This window comes from Esox lucius, chromosome 3, assembly GCF_011004845.1.
Source record: "Esox lucius isolate fEsoLuc1 chromosome 3, fEsoLuc1.pri, whole genome shotgun sequence".
Taxonomy (NCBI): domain Eukaryota; kingdom Metazoa; phylum Chordata; class Actinopteri; order Esociformes; family Esocidae; genus Esox; species Esox lucius.
Window position 1 is genome coordinate 28,736,847 of NC_047571.1, and position 17,131 is coordinate 28,753,977.

The following is a 17,131-nucleotide window of genomic DNA, read 5'->3' on the forward strand; positions in this document are numbered from 1 at the left end:
ATCTTGGTCTACAGTGGTGAGTCAATAACGCTGCAAGCTATGAATAAGGAGCGTCCATGGAAGATGTGTTACGATAAATACATTACAAAAATGTGTTCAAACTCCACCATAGAAGCAATAAAAATGACAATGTTCCTCCTTGTTAGGGAATTTAGTACTGTCAGCCCTCTGCAAGAAAGCTGAAACTAGGGTGGAATTTCACCTTTCAGCAACCTAAATTCATCCAAAGAACTTGACAAAGCTTGAAAAGTTTTATAGAGAAAATTTGTCATATTGCTAAATCTAGGTATGGAATGTTAGTAGACAACTATCCTAACAGCCTCACAGCTGTAATTACTCCCAAAGCTGTTTCCACCATGTATTAAATCAATGGAGAAGACCAGGCTCTATCTGCAGCTGAGAAACTACCCATGAGGGGTCTTACACAGCAAAATGTGAAAAAGGGGGTGTAGACTTTCAATAGGCACTTGCAAACCTCCCAACCTTCCATCCTTCGCACAAATATATATTAACACTGACTGTTTAGGTTCATTTTACATCAGCAACTGTCACAATGTGCTTTTACAGATACTCAGCCTGAAAACCCCAAAGAGCAGGCAATGACATTTGATGAACAGTGGCTATGACAGTATAACTTCAGTCAATTTTCCAGCCACCATGTCATCGTGAAAACATACCACTATCTACCAGTGAGACTTCAAAACTCTCACAATCCCTGACTACTAGTCTTTGCCTATACATTCATTACAAGCTATGGGAGTATGGGTTTGGTCTGGCCCAGGTTTCCATTCAACCAACAGAGAACACTGAGTCTAGAAAGGATGCTGCTAAGATGATTAAACCACAGAAGTTTTCATCCACTAAAGATAACTGTGTGGAAAACACAGGCCCACAGAAGAGAGAACATTACATACTAGAAATAGACCTGTCGGTTGCCATGGTCACCTAAACCTCTTTACCTTTTATTTAAGCGTGTGGGCTTGAGAACCACTGGATGAGGAGTGCCATCTTCCCATGCTTTAATTAAGATTATCACTAGATACACAGGGTAAAGTTGTATTTTTACAATGTAATTTTACATCGTGTGTCTCTCATTTAGCAACCAACCACTGGTACTCAACATTTGAACTACAGGTAATAAATTAATACAGATTTGTAATTGCAAATATTTTTATTAAAACACAGAATGTGGGACTGTAAAGGAATTTCGACAAAAACAAGAGGCAACATGGCAATGACTTTTCCTCCACACTTTCAAAGAAAAAAGGTTGTAAGTTCAGTTCACATCTTTGTGGGACCAGTGCAAAAAAGTATGAACTCATTACAGTAATTCACTCTGGATAACAAAATCTGCTATTTATACGTAAAGGAAGCATGTTTGGCAACCCCTTGGACTCCAGGGGTTTAAACCAGTAATTAAATTAAAATTAAATTAAATTAAAATCAAAAATCTGTTTGAATAACACTATTGTATTGTATATAATGTTTGTACAGTACTGTGCTAAAGTCTTAAAATATATATTGATTAAAGCTATTTCTTTTTACAGTAACTCTTTACTTTTTAGAATATAAAATATATAACATTGCAGTAAACACATAGAAACATTAATACAATGAAAACTAACAAAAACAATTCCCTTGCTAGAATGTGGTGTCATGTTATCAAGTAGTGCTGTGGTAGTTTCTTCTCACAGTATTTGCCATAACACTTCTTTTGACTTTCAGTGCGTTTTCTTTCTTCAACTTGTCCATTGTCCTCTAATGACTTTATGACATTTCTTCTAACCATCTCATAAGACATCAATTACCTCACAAGACATTTTTGTTCATTTGCATTATGTATTTTCACTTTTATTTGTATTTATTCTAATGTTGTATAGTGTTTTGCAAGCAAATAAGCATTTAGTGCCCAGATAAATTGCTTTAAACAAATGTAACCTGTGGTCTAAGATTTTTGCACAGTACTGTATATTTTAAATGAATGTCTGAGTTAGCCATGTGTTTATATTGTTTGGGCAAATCCTACAATATTTTTACTTTGAGATTTCGAATATGTCTATTATGTAGCCTAAAGTATCCTTAACGTGGTGTCCATTGCAGCAACTTTAGTAAATTAGTGTTTGACATTAATTAATAATGATTTACTTGGTCTGTAACACGATTGTAAATGGTGTTGTGTTGTATTATGCAAGAAGCCACTTTACAAAATTTAATTCAATAATATATACAGAGATTTTTCCAAAACAGCTGTAAATGTCGACTTAAATGTTTGGTACTTTTGTAGGAATCAGTCCACCATACTGACCAATACTTACAATGTTAATGAGTTAATATTTTATAACAAATCAGCCTAACATCAACTGATGTGAAAAGCTCTGCACATTTTTCTTAGTACTCATCAGAAAAGTACATCCACTAAATGGTTGGAAAGACCGCTATTTTGTGCGTCAGGCTGTATTTATCGCGTTTTTAGGCGTTTTTAGGCAGACAAGAAATGTGGAAAACGTCGAACTCGCGATGGTGACATCACGCCCAAATACACCTGGCAGTACAATCTCTCAGTGAAAAAATCATGTCAAGCAGTTCGTGCTTTTTCGTGTTATATGCTACCTCTGATTTGTGCGAAAATGCACGAATTAATATTTACCGGAGTATCTCGAGGCGTAGCGATTTCCTCCACGAGTTAACATCCGAATTTGGGCGTCGATTTCACCAACACTTAAGTAGGTGTCCCTAAAACACATTAACACGCTCAAGTGCGTTTTTGAGCGAATTCACTGTGAGACCGAGTCGAAATTTGACATCCATAAAAAAGCGAACTGTGCGTAGTTCAGTCTTGTTCAAACAAGCTGGCATTTAACAGACTGATCGGGAAGAATAATAGCTCAAAAAAGAGCAAAGCACCTGGGCATTTAGGCCTACCTCCCCCTCACACAGCTGCCAAGGTAGATACACTGCTGCTGGGCAAAGACAACAGTCAATAGAGTGTTGTTGTACTTAGCTAAATCAATTCCTGTAATTCATAAGTGACATTTACTCTGACACATCCCAACCCATTTTGAAATCCATGAAGTCTGATTTACAGTAAGGTATGTTCATTAATATATTAATAAACAAGAAATCTCCCATAATTTTGTCTCTGTGACACAGTAAGTGCAGCTATCAACAGATTAATGTATTGATAATGAATTAATCTACTAAAGTGAGAAGGGTGAACTATTACATTGAAAGTGTTGGCTGTCCACCTGACCCATGCATTCAAAAAGTTAACCCTACTTAAACACTACAATACAAATATCAAATTTTTTGGTTAAATATTGAAAAACAACTATATTAGTATCATAGTTTTTTTCAATTTGTTGAGTTGTTTTTGCGATCACAATTGCTTGTTAGTTACACATAAAACAAATGATCAAAGTGTACGTGGCCCTAATAGCCAAAACTTGTTTTTGATGGGATCTGATATGATAGGAAACAGGCCACAGATGTTGTGAGGTATTGAGAGGATGTGGTGTCAAAGAAGTGACTGAAACATACGCTTTATGATTGTGTCATCAGTTTAGTTCTGACATCTGTAAAGATTAATCTTGCATTCTCCATATCAGCAACAAGGTGATTGTGATAACCATAAAAAAAAAAATCTTCCCTGAAATAAATGCAGTCACAGTGCCATCTTTCTACAATTACTGTTTCCAAAATGTCATTTGACTGACTTTAAAACTGCATTAAAAGTATAACTGCACTGAATGTTTTCACTCCAGATTCACAATGTTAGTCTCGATTTTGTTTACATTTTGACCCAATTTTAACAGGTAAATTGACTGAGGACACACTCACAGCAACAGCCTGTAGAGCTTTTAGTGACTTACTCAGCCACGGAATGTCAGATTTCCACTTTGCTGGCTCTGAGATTCGCTCTAGTAACCTTTCCATTACTGGTCAGATATTTTAACTGCAAGGCAACCAGTCTAGCTCAGACTGAGGAAATTAAAAAGCCACTCAATTAACAGGTACAAAAATATGTGATTAACCTGTCATTCAGAAGGAAATCAATGCATTCTTTTAATGAAGAAAAAGTAAAAAAATAAAATAAATAGACCATCAAATGTTTTCTCCAAATAGCATTTTTTGTTAGCTATTTAACCATAATTTAATGGTTGGAATTAAACGGATCTAAGGGGATCGTGAAAACAATTAAAGTAAAAACAAAAATACTATTCTCAAGCTTAGTCTACATTACAACAATTGTATTACAAAGTAATACAATTCAATAAATCATACAGTGAGCATGAACCTTTTACTTTGGAGTATCCTAAATAGAAGCACGTCCTTATAGGTGGAGATTTGCATTAAGGCAAACCATGCAACCGATTTTACTCTACTATACTATTATCGCGATTGTGCTTTCACACAAGCGCAAGACTGAAAAGGTAAAATCCACAAGCGATTGATGAAACTGAAAAAGTCTAAGAGAAGAACAATTTGAAAATTCTTTACTACAATTAGCATTGGCTACGTTTTGCGAGTACATTAGAAAGAAACTTTCTATAACGACAAGCAACCTCCTGCTCTGCGCAGCGCCGTGCTCGTGTCCATCCTCGTGAACGAGCGCAAATTCTTCGAGGTCTTTATAGAATGGTCAGGTGACCTTGGATTTGGACGATTCCACAAGCGAGGGAGAACATAGCCAAATAAAAAATAATAATCGTTTGAATAATCGTTTGAATCAGTAGTAGGCTATACCACGTTTAACGTTTGACTGTATAAAACCAAATATATAAATATATTTCGTGTAATGTTCATAAAAGGAGAGACAGCTTAACATGGATCCTCCCCAACGACTCGAAAATGGTATATCTCTCTGGTAGAATTCCGAGAATTAAGCCCTTGAGTTTCTTAGAACTGGATTCTCAGAACTGGTGATGCACGAAGTTTCCAGGAAAGTTTTACAAGGTGAATCTTTTTTTTTTCATTATTGGACGGGATTTCGCTAGAAGTTACTTGTAGTGGTAGACGTTAGTGGTGGCCCTATTGGCATCTATTGATACAGTTTAAAAACCTAGATACTTCCAATTTATAATTTGTTCTTAAGTTTTGTGAACAGTGGGGTTTCTCTTGACTGCGGTTGCTGGACTTGCTGATGTTTATAGCATACCTGATTCATGGACGTGTTGACTAGTCTAGTATGTCTTCTGCTCAAGGCAAACCGCATGCTTGCGAGCGATTTATCTGGAAGTTCTTCGTGAATTCTTTCATTGGGATAACACATTCATTTTTGTAATTGCCCATTGATGCCGTTAAATGTTGATCATGTTTTTTTTTTTAATATAGAGATTATTAGAATAAACTGTATTCAATGCATTTTGTGCAATTGGTTCTTAGCCTATATTAAAGTGTACAGAAAATCACTTATGGATTCAACCAATGGTCAAAATGTTTTGATTAATCAAAGGCCAGTATGACTTAAATATTTTCAAAACGAACCTCAAACAGTCGCAACAGGGCGCGCCTGTGTGGTTAGATCACTGTACTACTTTTTAGTTTTGCGCAGTTTTTTCTCTGATGGTGGTTTCAGTTCCTGGTAGATTTCCACTGCTGATCTGTCGAATACTTTTCCAATTAGTGTTGCGACTGGGGGAAGAATTTTTTTATGTTGGTCTACATTCTTGATTTGTTTTTATGGACCGTTATCAATTAAATGGCCAGTAATTTTGGACACAACTTATGAGGGATGGGAACCTCCTTGCAAAGCAAAACCCATATGCATTTGAAACTCCTTTAGACATATTTTGCAATGATACTTGTTTACTTACTGGTTAACTTTGATATATTCCACATTTTCTAATGAACATTTTCAAGTTGAAGTAAGCAGTTGGTAGAAATACTATGGGTTACACTAGGTGGTTTCCACTTACAGGCGTATCGAACAGAAAGCGTATTTAGAAGCAACCTAATCTGTGCGCACGCAAGACGGAATGTACAAAATGCGACACTTCCAAGCGCGAAGAGAGCGTGAACTCAGGCTACTCTTAAAGGGGCCGCCAGTCCTTTTTTATTTCAAAATATGCACTGCGCTGTCAACTTAAACATGGAACACCGGTGTCAAACCGATTCCAATGAGGGCCTAGTGTATGCTGTTTTTTCCCCATGTAATTAGTGTCAAAATGAAGAGTCCAAAAACCAGATTATGGGAGATCCTAACTAATTAGTGACCTAATTAATAAATCAAGTACACGGTAAAAAGGGAACCTGCTGACACTCTACCCTCCGTGGAACCGGTTTGACAGCTGTGCATTAATAGGTTAACTGAAAAAAGTTACAACTACCATAAAAGCATAACTCTTATCTCTAAAATGTGCATTTTATCAAAGTGAAATACAATATTCTGCAGTTAAAAAAAGCTCACAATTTGTAAATTACTGTTGGGGTTAACTGTGTTATCTAATATCAATATGTAATCTGCTTTTTTGGCGGCAACCATTACAAGTCCTCTTTCCAACTGACCACATCAATCATGGCTTGTCGCTATTTATATGTCATGAACAGGAGTTGCTGCTGAGCTGTAGTCTTGTTGATATGGTTAGTACGATTTGTAGCTACCGTAGAAGAAAAGGACCCCATTGCCCCAATGTTGTTTTTTTTTTTACACTAATGGGCATTGAATTTGTGCCACCTATTAAATGAATATTTCTTAGACACCCAACATGACCTATGATTGTCCTCATATAAAATATGACATGATTATGTATTTGACAAAGAGCAGCTTTGTGTACATGGCAATGTTCATTCTGCAATACATATGTTTGGCGGTTTGTCCTTCATTAACCAGAAATTCACCATGATCCTTTAGACTCTGACACCATGGCCTCATCGGCAGATGGCTTCATTCAGTTTACCCGCCATGCCGGGGATGTTTTGCTCAACTTTTACCGACTCCGCAGTAGAAATATCCTGACCGACGTCACTATCCAGATTGATGGACAGTGTTTCTGCGCTCACAAGACAGTCCTCGTGGCCTGCAGGTATGTTCAAGTCCAACTGTGTGTTCTTAGACTAATCCTTATGGCGCTATTGTATTGTCAGAGGAAAGGGTGTGATATTAAGGGCATTTCTCCTCTGGATTTTCAGTGGACTCTTTTACTCCATATTCACGGATCCCCTGAAGAGTAACCTGAGTACAATTAGCCTGGACCCCAAAGTTGACCCTGATGGGTTTGCCATCTTGCTAGACTTCATGTACACCTCAACCCTGACCCTGAAGGATAGCCTGGTTCTAGCTACCATGAACACAGCCTCGTTCCTACAGATGGAACATGTGGTGGACACCTGCCGTAGATTCATCAAGTCCAGGTACGGAAAAAATGAAACCATTGCTCAGCTATTTATTCTTGTTCTGTAGCCTACTAGTGCCTAGGACATTGCCCAGTTAGGTCTGAGAATAATTGTAGCCCCATGATTTTTTTTATTCTCATCAGTGTATGATTTCAGTGCTGAAGGGTTGTGTTTGCTACTTCCTTCCTGGCCTTTTAGAGAGCAGTTTGTGAGTATGCAGAGAGAGGAAGTACTGGCCAGCCCGATGCGTCTCTCTCAGGACCTCCCAGTTTTCAGGGTCCTGGATGGGGTGGAGGCCAACAGCAGCCGCAGTTCCCCATCTTCCCTCAGGGATTGGAGCAGCTACAGCCCCAGTGTGTTCAGTGGCATCAATGCTTCGGGTAGCTCCCACCACATCCACGGACAACACCTCCCAATCCCCGTTGGAAAGCTGCCAGATGCCCACACTGTCGGTGACCTCCACCAAGGGGCCACCGTCTTCCAGAAACCCGGCTCTCCTGTGAATCGCGTAGAGGACACTGCCATCATCCACCACTCTCTGTCATGCCACTCCTCATCCTCCTCTGTCGCCATCACCCGACCTCTCCCCTGCACAAGCTGTCAGTCCGTGGCTTTTGGGGGCCTCCAGGGCTCTGAAAACGGAGGGGCCTCTGACATGGAAGAGGACAGCATCCAGCACCCCAAGCCCGGCTCCCTCAGCCTGTCCCCAGGTTGCAGCAAGGGGGTGATCTGCAGCCCCAAAAGCCCCCTCCGCTCTGACTGCCAGCCCAACTCCCCCACCGAGTCCAGTGGATGCAGCAGGAATGTTGCCCTGGCCCTGACCCGGCCCTCTGGCTGCTCCCAGGAGAACAAGGCCCGCAACTGGAAGAAGTACAAGTTCATCGTGATGAACCAGACCTCCGGGGAGAAGGAGGAGGACGGGGCCCGGGGAGGGAGCGTTGAGGCCGGTGACTGTTCCCCTCTCCGGGGCCCCTGTGGGAGCAGCGGATCAGAAGGACCAGTGGGAGAGCTGCAGGCTGGGGAGAGGCTCGGTGTGCACGAAGATGAGATCCTCAGCCCGCAGGCCAGCCATTACAGCCGGCTGACATGCTCATCCTGTGGCACGAATGCCCCTCAGCACCTGGAGGTGTGTCCCCGCTCCCCTGGTTCCTTCAGTGGGGAGGACGCCAATGAGCTGCACTCGGAGTACTCCGACTCAGGCTGTGGTGAGTAGTATGCTTTTGAAGGAAACATTGACGTGGCGTGTGTTCTGTTCACACTGTTCGCAACCCCGTGGCAAAACCTTGATGCTCCGTTCCCGCAGAGAACGGTTCCTACTTCTGCAATGAGTGTGACTCGAAGTTCGCCGAGGTGGACTCCTTGAAAGGCCACATGCTCCAGGTTCACGCCGACAAACCGTACAAGTGTGACCGATGTCAGGCGGCGTTTCGGTACAAAGGGAACCTCGCCAGCCACAAGACTGTCCACACTGGTAAGACTTGCACAGACGAACCGATAAACGTTAACGTCGGCATCGGAGGTGGAACCAGTGGGACTTGGGGCAATGGGCTTCACTTGGTCCTGGACGGTGTCAGTGTTTCATGGTTTCTTCATGCCTCCCGTGTTTCAGGGGAGAAGCCGTACCGCTGTAACATCTGCGGAGCTCAGTTCAACCGGCCGGCCAACCTCAAAACCCACACCCGTATCCACTCTGGAGAGAAGCCCTACAAGTGTGAAACGTGCGGCGCTCGTTTTGTACAGGTGAGAAGATTGGATGCAACTCGCTTGTGAAGGAAATCAATTTCCAATACAGTGGGCTATATATTGTGATCTAGGTTTAAATACTATTTCCATTTATTTCACATAATTAGTGGTGCATAATTTGTATTTGAGTCTTTAAAAGAAATACAAATAGACTTGGAAAGTATTTTCAGCTATTTCATTATAGATTATAGGACAAGTCAACTGCATATATTTGGCTGTGAGTTAACAGAATGAGTTAGCCACTTTAAACATTTTCAAATAGAAACTCTTAAGTATCCATACAATTTTAATCCAGGTCTGGATATTTCATTGTAATGTCATTAATAAATAATATATTTTTGGTTACTCTATTTGGGTCGTCAAGATTGCCATCTGTAGATGCTCTACAGATATTCGTACTACCAACAAACTATTAAAAAAAAACAAGTAAATGTTTTCTACAGTTCATTTTAGGGTTAGACTGACAGTGTTGGGGTGAGGGTCAAGGATAGGATGAGGTTCAAGGTTAGAGTTAAAGTTACTAGCTAGGCAATGCTTTACAAACTCTCCAAATGAAGTGTTCGCTTTTTATTCAATTCGCCCCTTTCAAAACCTAACGTCTTATTTTGTTTCTAGGTTGCACATCTCCGTGCCCACGTGCTGATTCATACCGGAGAAAAACCCTATCCCTGTGAGATCTGTGGGACACATTTCCGCCATCTACAGACTCTTAAGAGCCACCTACGCATCCACACGGGAGAGAAGCCCTATCATGTAAGCACCTTGCTGTGACCCTGTGTGTAAGTGGTTAATCAGGACTGCTCCACTTCCTGGATAATCCAAGCTTGGCTTCCTGTGACCGCCTATCAATAGCCTAAGCCCGGTACTGCTTTAAACAAAACTGGAACTCCGCTTAAACACGTTACTGTAGTGGATGTAGGCTGTCCTGATGGGAACCCTTCATTTAGTTTGTGAATTAACCTGTTAAGAGGTGAATGGATTGAATTTGTCACTCAGCTGCGGTTGTTCTCTCCCTTCTTTAGTGCGAGAAATGTGACCTCCACTTTCGCCACAAGAGTCAGTTGAGGCTGCATCTCCGGCAGAAGCACGGTGCCATAACAAACACCAAGGCCCAGTACCAGCGGACCAACACGAACATGACCGTCGGCTTGGCCGAGGTCTGCTGAATGGGAAACCGATGGTGGAGTGTAACTGGCTGACAACCCACTTGTGTTGTCAAAGAAACGTGTTGTCATGACGTCTTGGTAGCACACTGGCAGAGACTGTTGTGTTCGTTAGCACTGGTGGATGGCTTTCCTCCGAATGTGAATACACAACCATATTTTATCATTCACAGCCATTGTATTTGTATGTTTGTGTATATAAGTACAGTGTTACCTGTGATAAAATGTTTGTGTTTAAAGATAGTGGCGTACATTTTTCCTAAAGGAGTATCTCATGATGGAATGTACATTTTGGAAAAAAATCCTACATCAGGCAATATGCTTTTCCTAATGTGTTTGGTATTCACTTGTGTATTACCTTTTTCGTTACCTTTTTTCTTTCCTAAGACCCTCAATAATACTGAACATTGAATTCTCATTCATATTGAGAAACGCTGTCATGTTGGTACATCCTGCTATAGATGCAGTCTATGGAGGCATGCTCAGCTGGAGGTGAGCTAATATGTTCTTATGTCCTTTGAATTTTATATCTTATATACTGTGAATATATATAATGTTATGTGTCCAGATTGACCTCTGCTGGCAGAGTACTTGTCTGTAATTAGTTACTGAGGTACGCTTCTTGTTTTGTTATGTTTTTTTGTGCATTGAAAATAATATATTATCCGACACTGTTCCATACGTATGCAGTGTATTCAACGTGCCTTACACTGAGAGGTCCTCAGGAATGTTACTCACATTTGTCTTTATAAACTGCAGAGATTTATGTGAAATACAGTGTAAATAAAAGTATGTATTATGAAGAATTGTGGGGGGGTTTTTTTGGGAGGGGGGCATAATGTCAGTGTGATTGGAAAAAACACCATTACACTTCCTAATTGGGAACTACATTCTTATTCCATTATCTCACAATGGTGTTATATAACACTATATACCGGTCCTTCAAATTTTGAATGCTGATAACCATGGTATATTAGACCAGAACACTTTTTTTTTTTTTTTAAGCTATAATTGCGTTGGTAACCAGTTTATAATCGAAATAAGGCGTCTCAACGGTTTGTGGTATATTGCCAATATACCACAACTAAGCACTGTGTCCGTGATGTGTAGTGTCAAAGGACCGTTTTTAGCCATTGTATATTGGCCATATAATACACCTCCTTATTGCTTAAGTATATTTATTTTATAACTGAGTCATGTTTAAAGACATCATATGACCACACCACAGAGGATAAACCACAGTATTGGACAGAATGACCTACATTTGTAAGTATTATAATGGTATTTCTGTAATTTAATTTCCACATATCGTCCTAGTTGCATTTTCTGTGAGACAAAGGTTCACGGGTTAAAATGTGGTCACATCTACACTGCTTACTTAGACACATCATTTATATAGTTGTAGGATCCAGTGTAGTTGGGAGAGCATGGTAGTTGCAACGTCAGGGTTGTGGGATTGATTCCCATGGGGGCCCAGTACAAACAAATATGAATGTGTATGCATTCACTATTCTAAGTGGTAAATGTAGTAAAATAAGTAGTAAACCTAACAGGAGTACAGTAATTAGGTTTAAGTGCCTTGCACAAAAGCAAAACACAATGTCTGTGTCAATTGGGTACTGTGTCAACACTCCAATCCCAGTTGAACCTAAACCAATTGAACGGTGATTTGACTTTTGGTAATGTTTTCTAAATGTCAACATGGTGGAAATTTTGGTTTACAAAGAGTTGTGTGAAGTTTGGGGAAAAGGCTGAAAATCGCAGTTTTTATGATTTGTTTACATGGTCTTTCTTCTGGAACTTTGATGTTTTGGTGCATATAGTTAATAGAACCAGTTTTAGCGCGACAACTGAGAAAAACTAAAGCTTTGAGAGATCGATCCAGCTTACGAAGTAAGAAAGGTGACGTGCCATTTCTCAACACTACTGATACCAGCCTGCCCTCTACTGGCTCAATGGGTCCACTCACATGAAACAGAACCGTATTGTTCCTCTTCATTTCGGAGAATGAAGCATGTGAGGCTGTTACTACACAGCAGCAAATCTGTTTGTAGACGTAATGTGTATTCTCTGATATTTGAATAAACGCATTTAAACTATGGCGATAAACACTCACCCTTAACAAGACTGTAGGATGAGTCACGTATGGGATTTACGCAGTTGTTTCATCCCTGAGAACCACATACGTTAACACTTCTTAGACTCATTGGTCAATAATTCCCTGGAAATTGTCCGAGTGTGTAAAAAACTGACACAGTAAGGGGGCGTTTAGTGTTTCATATTTTACTCATATGTTTTGCCCTTGTGGTAATCATTAATCTAACAAATAACCCTGCAGGAAAACTTGACAGCATTATTTATGACGTCACAACCAGAGCCGAGTGATTATGTGATTTGGCATCCCCGCTAGCTCCACGTGGCACGAGACAGGCATTTCAGCATTCTGGAGACTGCCAAAGCAGCAATTAAAAAGCTTACGGGCGACCCCATGTTTAAAATTTGTCGCTACGACCTACCGTCATTGATTACGCTGCAAGTTTGTCCTACCGCAATCAAGTCGGCTTGTTTAATTATACCCCGTGGTCCAATAGTACCTTAGCTGAACATCCACTCAAATGTATTCCAATGAGAAATCTGTTTTACATGTTTCAGGGGAAGCCCATTAGGCAAACGTTAATCTCTGAGTATAATTCAATTGTACATCCAGAGACGCCACCTCTGATTCCCCTGTGTAATTATTTCATTAAACCCCTCTCTATCTAGAGCAGGAGAATGGTTGGTCTTTGAAAATGCATGTGCTCGCCTAGATTAGAGCTAACAATGATGCAAAGAGTTTCAAACACAGAAAAACTTAATTTAGTTCAGGTACAGTACAGCATTTGACTCTGCTTGACAATGAAAAAGTGCCTCAGCTAGCTAAAAGTAATTCTTCTAGCCTTTAGCCTATAAGCAGATCATCTACATCCTCCCTCCCTCCCTCCTTTACTCACTCAGGCAGTCAATCAGTCACTCAGTCAGTCACTCAGTCAGTCAGTCACATACAAGAAACTTGGCATTTGACAAATATGAAGCGCACCCAAAAATAATAACACAAGTAAAAAGTCATTAATGGACATATAAACTGAGTAGTGCTGCTGAAGTTGATAACAATAAAAGTAGTAGATTGGTACAGCTTTTGGCAGTGGGCCGAGTTTCAACCCTCTTTGTCCAGGATGGCCTTGACGTCAGCAAAAACCTGAAATAGAGGACAGAACCCGGTGCGTTAGAAAAACCGAGCACTGACGTCTGCATTTCAATCGCCTGAAAGACGGGAGCACAGTAATACACGGTCAGTTACTAGTTTGGACACACTTAGCCATTGAAGTCTAAAATTTTGACTGGTACTTTAGAGTTGCTGGAATTTTGAATGGCGTTTGAAATCTAGACATTCAGCGTTGTTCAGATATTCCCCATGTCGTGTTAATGGGCTGCCAGGCTCATGAGGAAACCGGCATTTCCATTTTCGGGTGACCCTGCAGACGGTGATTGGGGGCTAACAGGGCTGCTTGTTGAGTGTCCTTCAAAAGCATCTATGTGCAGCAACAGCATATGCCTGTCTAAATAAATGACTCTGGGCACAAGTATGTAACTAATGAAAACAGGAATAAAACCAGTCACTGACTTCAGACGGATATAAAGAGATCTAACTTTTATTGTCCATTGAACAATAAAAGTGGTGTGCGGTACAATTGCTTGTGTGTGTTACGGCTCTCCTTATCTTACCTCATCCACGCTGCGTGAGGCGTCCACCGTGTGCACCTTGCCCTGTTTCTCATACAAGGACACAATGGGCCGTGTCGACTGCAGGAATGTCTGAATCCTTCAGAGGAAGAGGAGACTCAGACAAAGGGCTGACCAGTACCCGGGTCATCACCGCTCACATCACAGTCACACAAGCAAACACAGCCAACTAAAACATGCCTCTGAAGTGTTACTTTTGACCCAAACGTCGACTGAACCTCAAAGGATATCGGCATATAACTCAACAGTAAACATTACTAGAAAGCCATTATTGAAGGTGAGTTTTGAGGCTGCGTAACACAGGGCACATGTTACGTATTCACGGACAGCGTGCCCTTCAAGAGTTGGCTGCTACCTTTTCCTTAGACTCTCTCTGTTGTCATCGCTGCGCCCACTGCTCTTCCCCCTCTCCAGACATCTGTCAATGCAGACCTGTGGACAACAACGCACACGGGCGCACATAAAGCATTACGGTGTCATTCCAGCAGCCAAGATGTTTACACAAGGAGCGACTTTCAAACTAGAGCCTTTACTCCGGATTTCTCAAATCTGATGTAACCTTTTCTCTTAATGACATTTTTGCCCGCCCGCTTCCTCTTGCCAGAGATCCTTGCCTTCCATATCAGAGATGAAAGAGGAAATGGACTCTGGCTCCATGTTTTTCGGTTTTAATGGAAGTGAAGGAACTGAGTAGACCAGACCCAGCTGCTACTGCTACATCAGCGGTAAGCAGTCTGAGTCGACTGTCTTCACAGTGTCCGGACGTCTTATTTACCTCATTGCTACAGTCAAAGAAAAGCACAAATTTGACATCTGCCTTCCCATCCATGACAGAGGTCCACCCCTTAAAGTTGTCTTCATTTCGGGGAAAGCCGTCGATGAGGAAACGAAACTTCTTCTCATCTATTTGCATAGTCTCTTCCATGGCCTGTGGACAGAGTCAAGTTCAAGGGGCAGTTCTGCCTCAAGTCAAAACATTTTGGCGGGATTATGACAGCTATTAAAACGACATGGTGGCGCAATCCTTCACGAAACACACGCCTTATTTAAAGTGGATCTAAAAATCCCCTATGGAAGAAATTAATGGTGTAAAGAGCAGCTTTTGAAATGTTATTGCTAGGTTTCATGGGAATTATGACTCCTTCTATTTCAGGCAATTGTAATGCAGAAGTCAACAGTCAGGCCAAATCCTGAGGCTACAGGTATACCTGGAGATGGAGCATACCTTCCTGAGTAGTTTAATGGTGATCTCGACAGGGACAATGTTGCCTTCCTTGATGTAGCTGTCAATGAGCTGTCCAAACTCTGAGCCTTCTCTGTTCCGTTCGGCCCTCAGCAGGTCTCCGGCAGACAGGTGAGTGTAACTGTAGTTCTGTGAAATATGAATAGGACAAATGCAAAATGCTGCATACAGGTGTGCGGTCATACTCTACAAAGAGCAAGGAGGAAGGATTTTGAAGAGGGTGTGACATGTGCGCCATAGCTGTTACAGTGTGCCGTGTGAGTGTAGGCTTTGTGCGTGTGTCTGGGTGTGACTTGATAAGAGTCAACACTTTGTGCTTGAATAGGATGCTTGCTGATACATGTGGTAACAGCCACATGGTCTAAAGAAACAATGAAGCAGGGCTAGGAATTGCCTGACACTACAGTATTGTCACAATACACACTGCATATGTCAACCCTGCAGATAACTGCATTATCATGATTCTCTATGTATTGTGGTTCGACGCAGTGTTATTGTAGTTCCAAAAATACTGTTCCCAACCATGTCTTTGAAAGAATGCTATAGGGGTTTTGGTGCAGGTGCAGCCAAGTAGCGCAAAATAATATTGTGATGTTGTCAAAAACAATTAATCAAACATAAAATCACTGTATGTAACTGTATATATCCCCCCCCAAACATAGTCCATGGAAAATGCAGGAAACGTGTCTTGGCAGAATAGAAAGTCACAAGGGAGCTACAATGGTGGGAGTAAATGTCAGTTTGCCGACATCTGCCCTCATTTCTGACGACCGTTTTTTTTTTTTTCCAAGGGCATTGTTTGGAGGATTGGGGCAGGTTCATTGCAGATGAACAAATCTTTACATAATATAATGTGAGTCGCACAACCTTCGTTTTCACGATTTACACATCGGTATGACGTCAATATGAGCGCGTCAAGGTTACTAGTTGTTTTAATTACAGTGTTTTCAACTCTGAGCTATATTTATTAGCAACAATACTTTGAAGAGAAATGTCGAACATTCAAGAATAGCAACATTTCTTGATTTCAAGGCGTATAAGATGGGAACGATGATACCTAGCGTAATATTAATGCAACATTTACTGCCAACATTTAAAACTGTTTTCCAGATAGCATGTTGTCAGTGTAAACAATGGTGATGTAAAATGTGGCTACGTTTCAAATAGGCAGACGAAATCTAAAAGGTATTTTTTTTTAACTGTTCTCATAACCAATAACATGAGCTATGTTGCCATCAAATACCAATTATTTAACAAATATTAGAATTGGGCTGTTTTTTTTAAATGCATCCTTTGAGTTGAGGTATAACCATTTGAGAACCAGTACAGTGAGCTAGAAGACAAGTACCGGAAGTTGGCACCTTTAACTAGTCTTTCTTGAACCGAACCTAAGAAATGTGGTAACAGCACAATCAAATATCTTAGCAGAATCCATTGCACTGTCAAATTACAATTGTCCTTTTTCATTGTTCTTGCATCGACATCTCCTACCTCCACGATTTTGGCGCACTGGGTCCCTTTGCCCGCGCCAGGCCCGCCCAACACGAATACAACTTGCGGCTTCATTATCAATGCGGCCCTGTATACAATGCTCGGCACCTTCGCAGATAAGCTACTCAATAATCGGAAAATCATAAACCAATAACGACAATCCAACAAAACACTAAAAACACGAAACCGTTCGGCGAGAAACAGACAAAACGAATTGAACGACCGGCTGAATTCGTGTCACTCGAGGGAAGTCTGTCGTGCCGAAGTAACACCACTTCCGCTGTTGACGTGGCCAACCAATGGAAACAAAGGGGGGTGTCTATCGGTGTAAATCACGCCCACAAAAACCTGTTTTTTTCCTCTCCCCCACTGTTCACGG

General features: G+C 41.1%; 2 protein-coding genes across 3 annotated transcripts; one reads left to right on the top strand and one right to left on the bottom strand.

Annotated features, from left to right (window-relative positions):
- Nucleotides 1–4,813: 4,813 nt before the first annotated feature.
- On the top strand, nt 4,814–11,044 carry bcl6ab (BCL6A transcription repressor b). Of its 2 annotated transcripts, none has more exons than XM_010904199.3 (8): nt 4,814–4,953; nt 6,851–7,022; nt 7,129–7,350; nt 7,531–8,537; nt 8,636–8,803; nt 8,942–9,072; nt 9,691–9,828; nt 10,098–11,044. In XM_010904199.3, the coding sequence occupies exons 1-8, from the start codon at nt 4,923–4,925 to the stop codon at nt 10,239–10,241; spliced, it is 2,013 nt and encodes a 670-aa protein (XP_010902501.2). In that variant the 5' UTR covers nt 4,814–4,922; the 3' UTR covers nt 10,242–11,044. The 2 variants fall into 2 exon arrangements, with proteins under 2 accessions (XP_010902501.2, XP_010902502.2); XM_010904200.4 differs by lacking the exon at nt 4,814–4,953 and adding an exon at nt 4,972–6,579.
- A 2,036-nt stretch (nt 11,045–13,080) lies between these two features.
- Nucleotides 13,081–17,006, bottom strand: cmpk (cytidylate kinase). Its single transcript, NM_001304184.1, is given in 6 exon segments — nt 13,081–13,473; nt 14,001–14,097; nt 14,374–14,450; nt 14,794–14,946; nt 15,244–15,390; nt 16,753–17,006. Coding segments are annotated over 6 exon segments (660 nt in total). The 5' UTR covers nt 16,897–17,006; the 3' UTR covers nt 13,081–13,431.
- Between the last annotated feature and the right edge of the window lie 125 nt (nt 17,007–17,131).

What these genes read in the sequence shown, in the direction of transcription:
- bcl6ab (XM_010904199.3), top strand. Translation starts at nt 4,923, where the DNA reads ATGCACGAAGTTTCCAGGAAAGTTTTACAAG. An exon ending in CCACAAGACTGTCCACACTG is followed by an intron (nt 8,804 to 8,941) that starts GTAAGACTTGCA and finishes CCCGTGTTTCAG; the next exon opens with GGGAGAAGCCGTACCGCTGT. An exon ending in GCGGCGCTCGTTTTGTACAG is followed by an intron (nt 9,073 to 9,690) that starts GTGAGAAGATTG and finishes TTTTGTTTCTAG; the next exon opens with GTTGCACATCTCCGTGCCCA.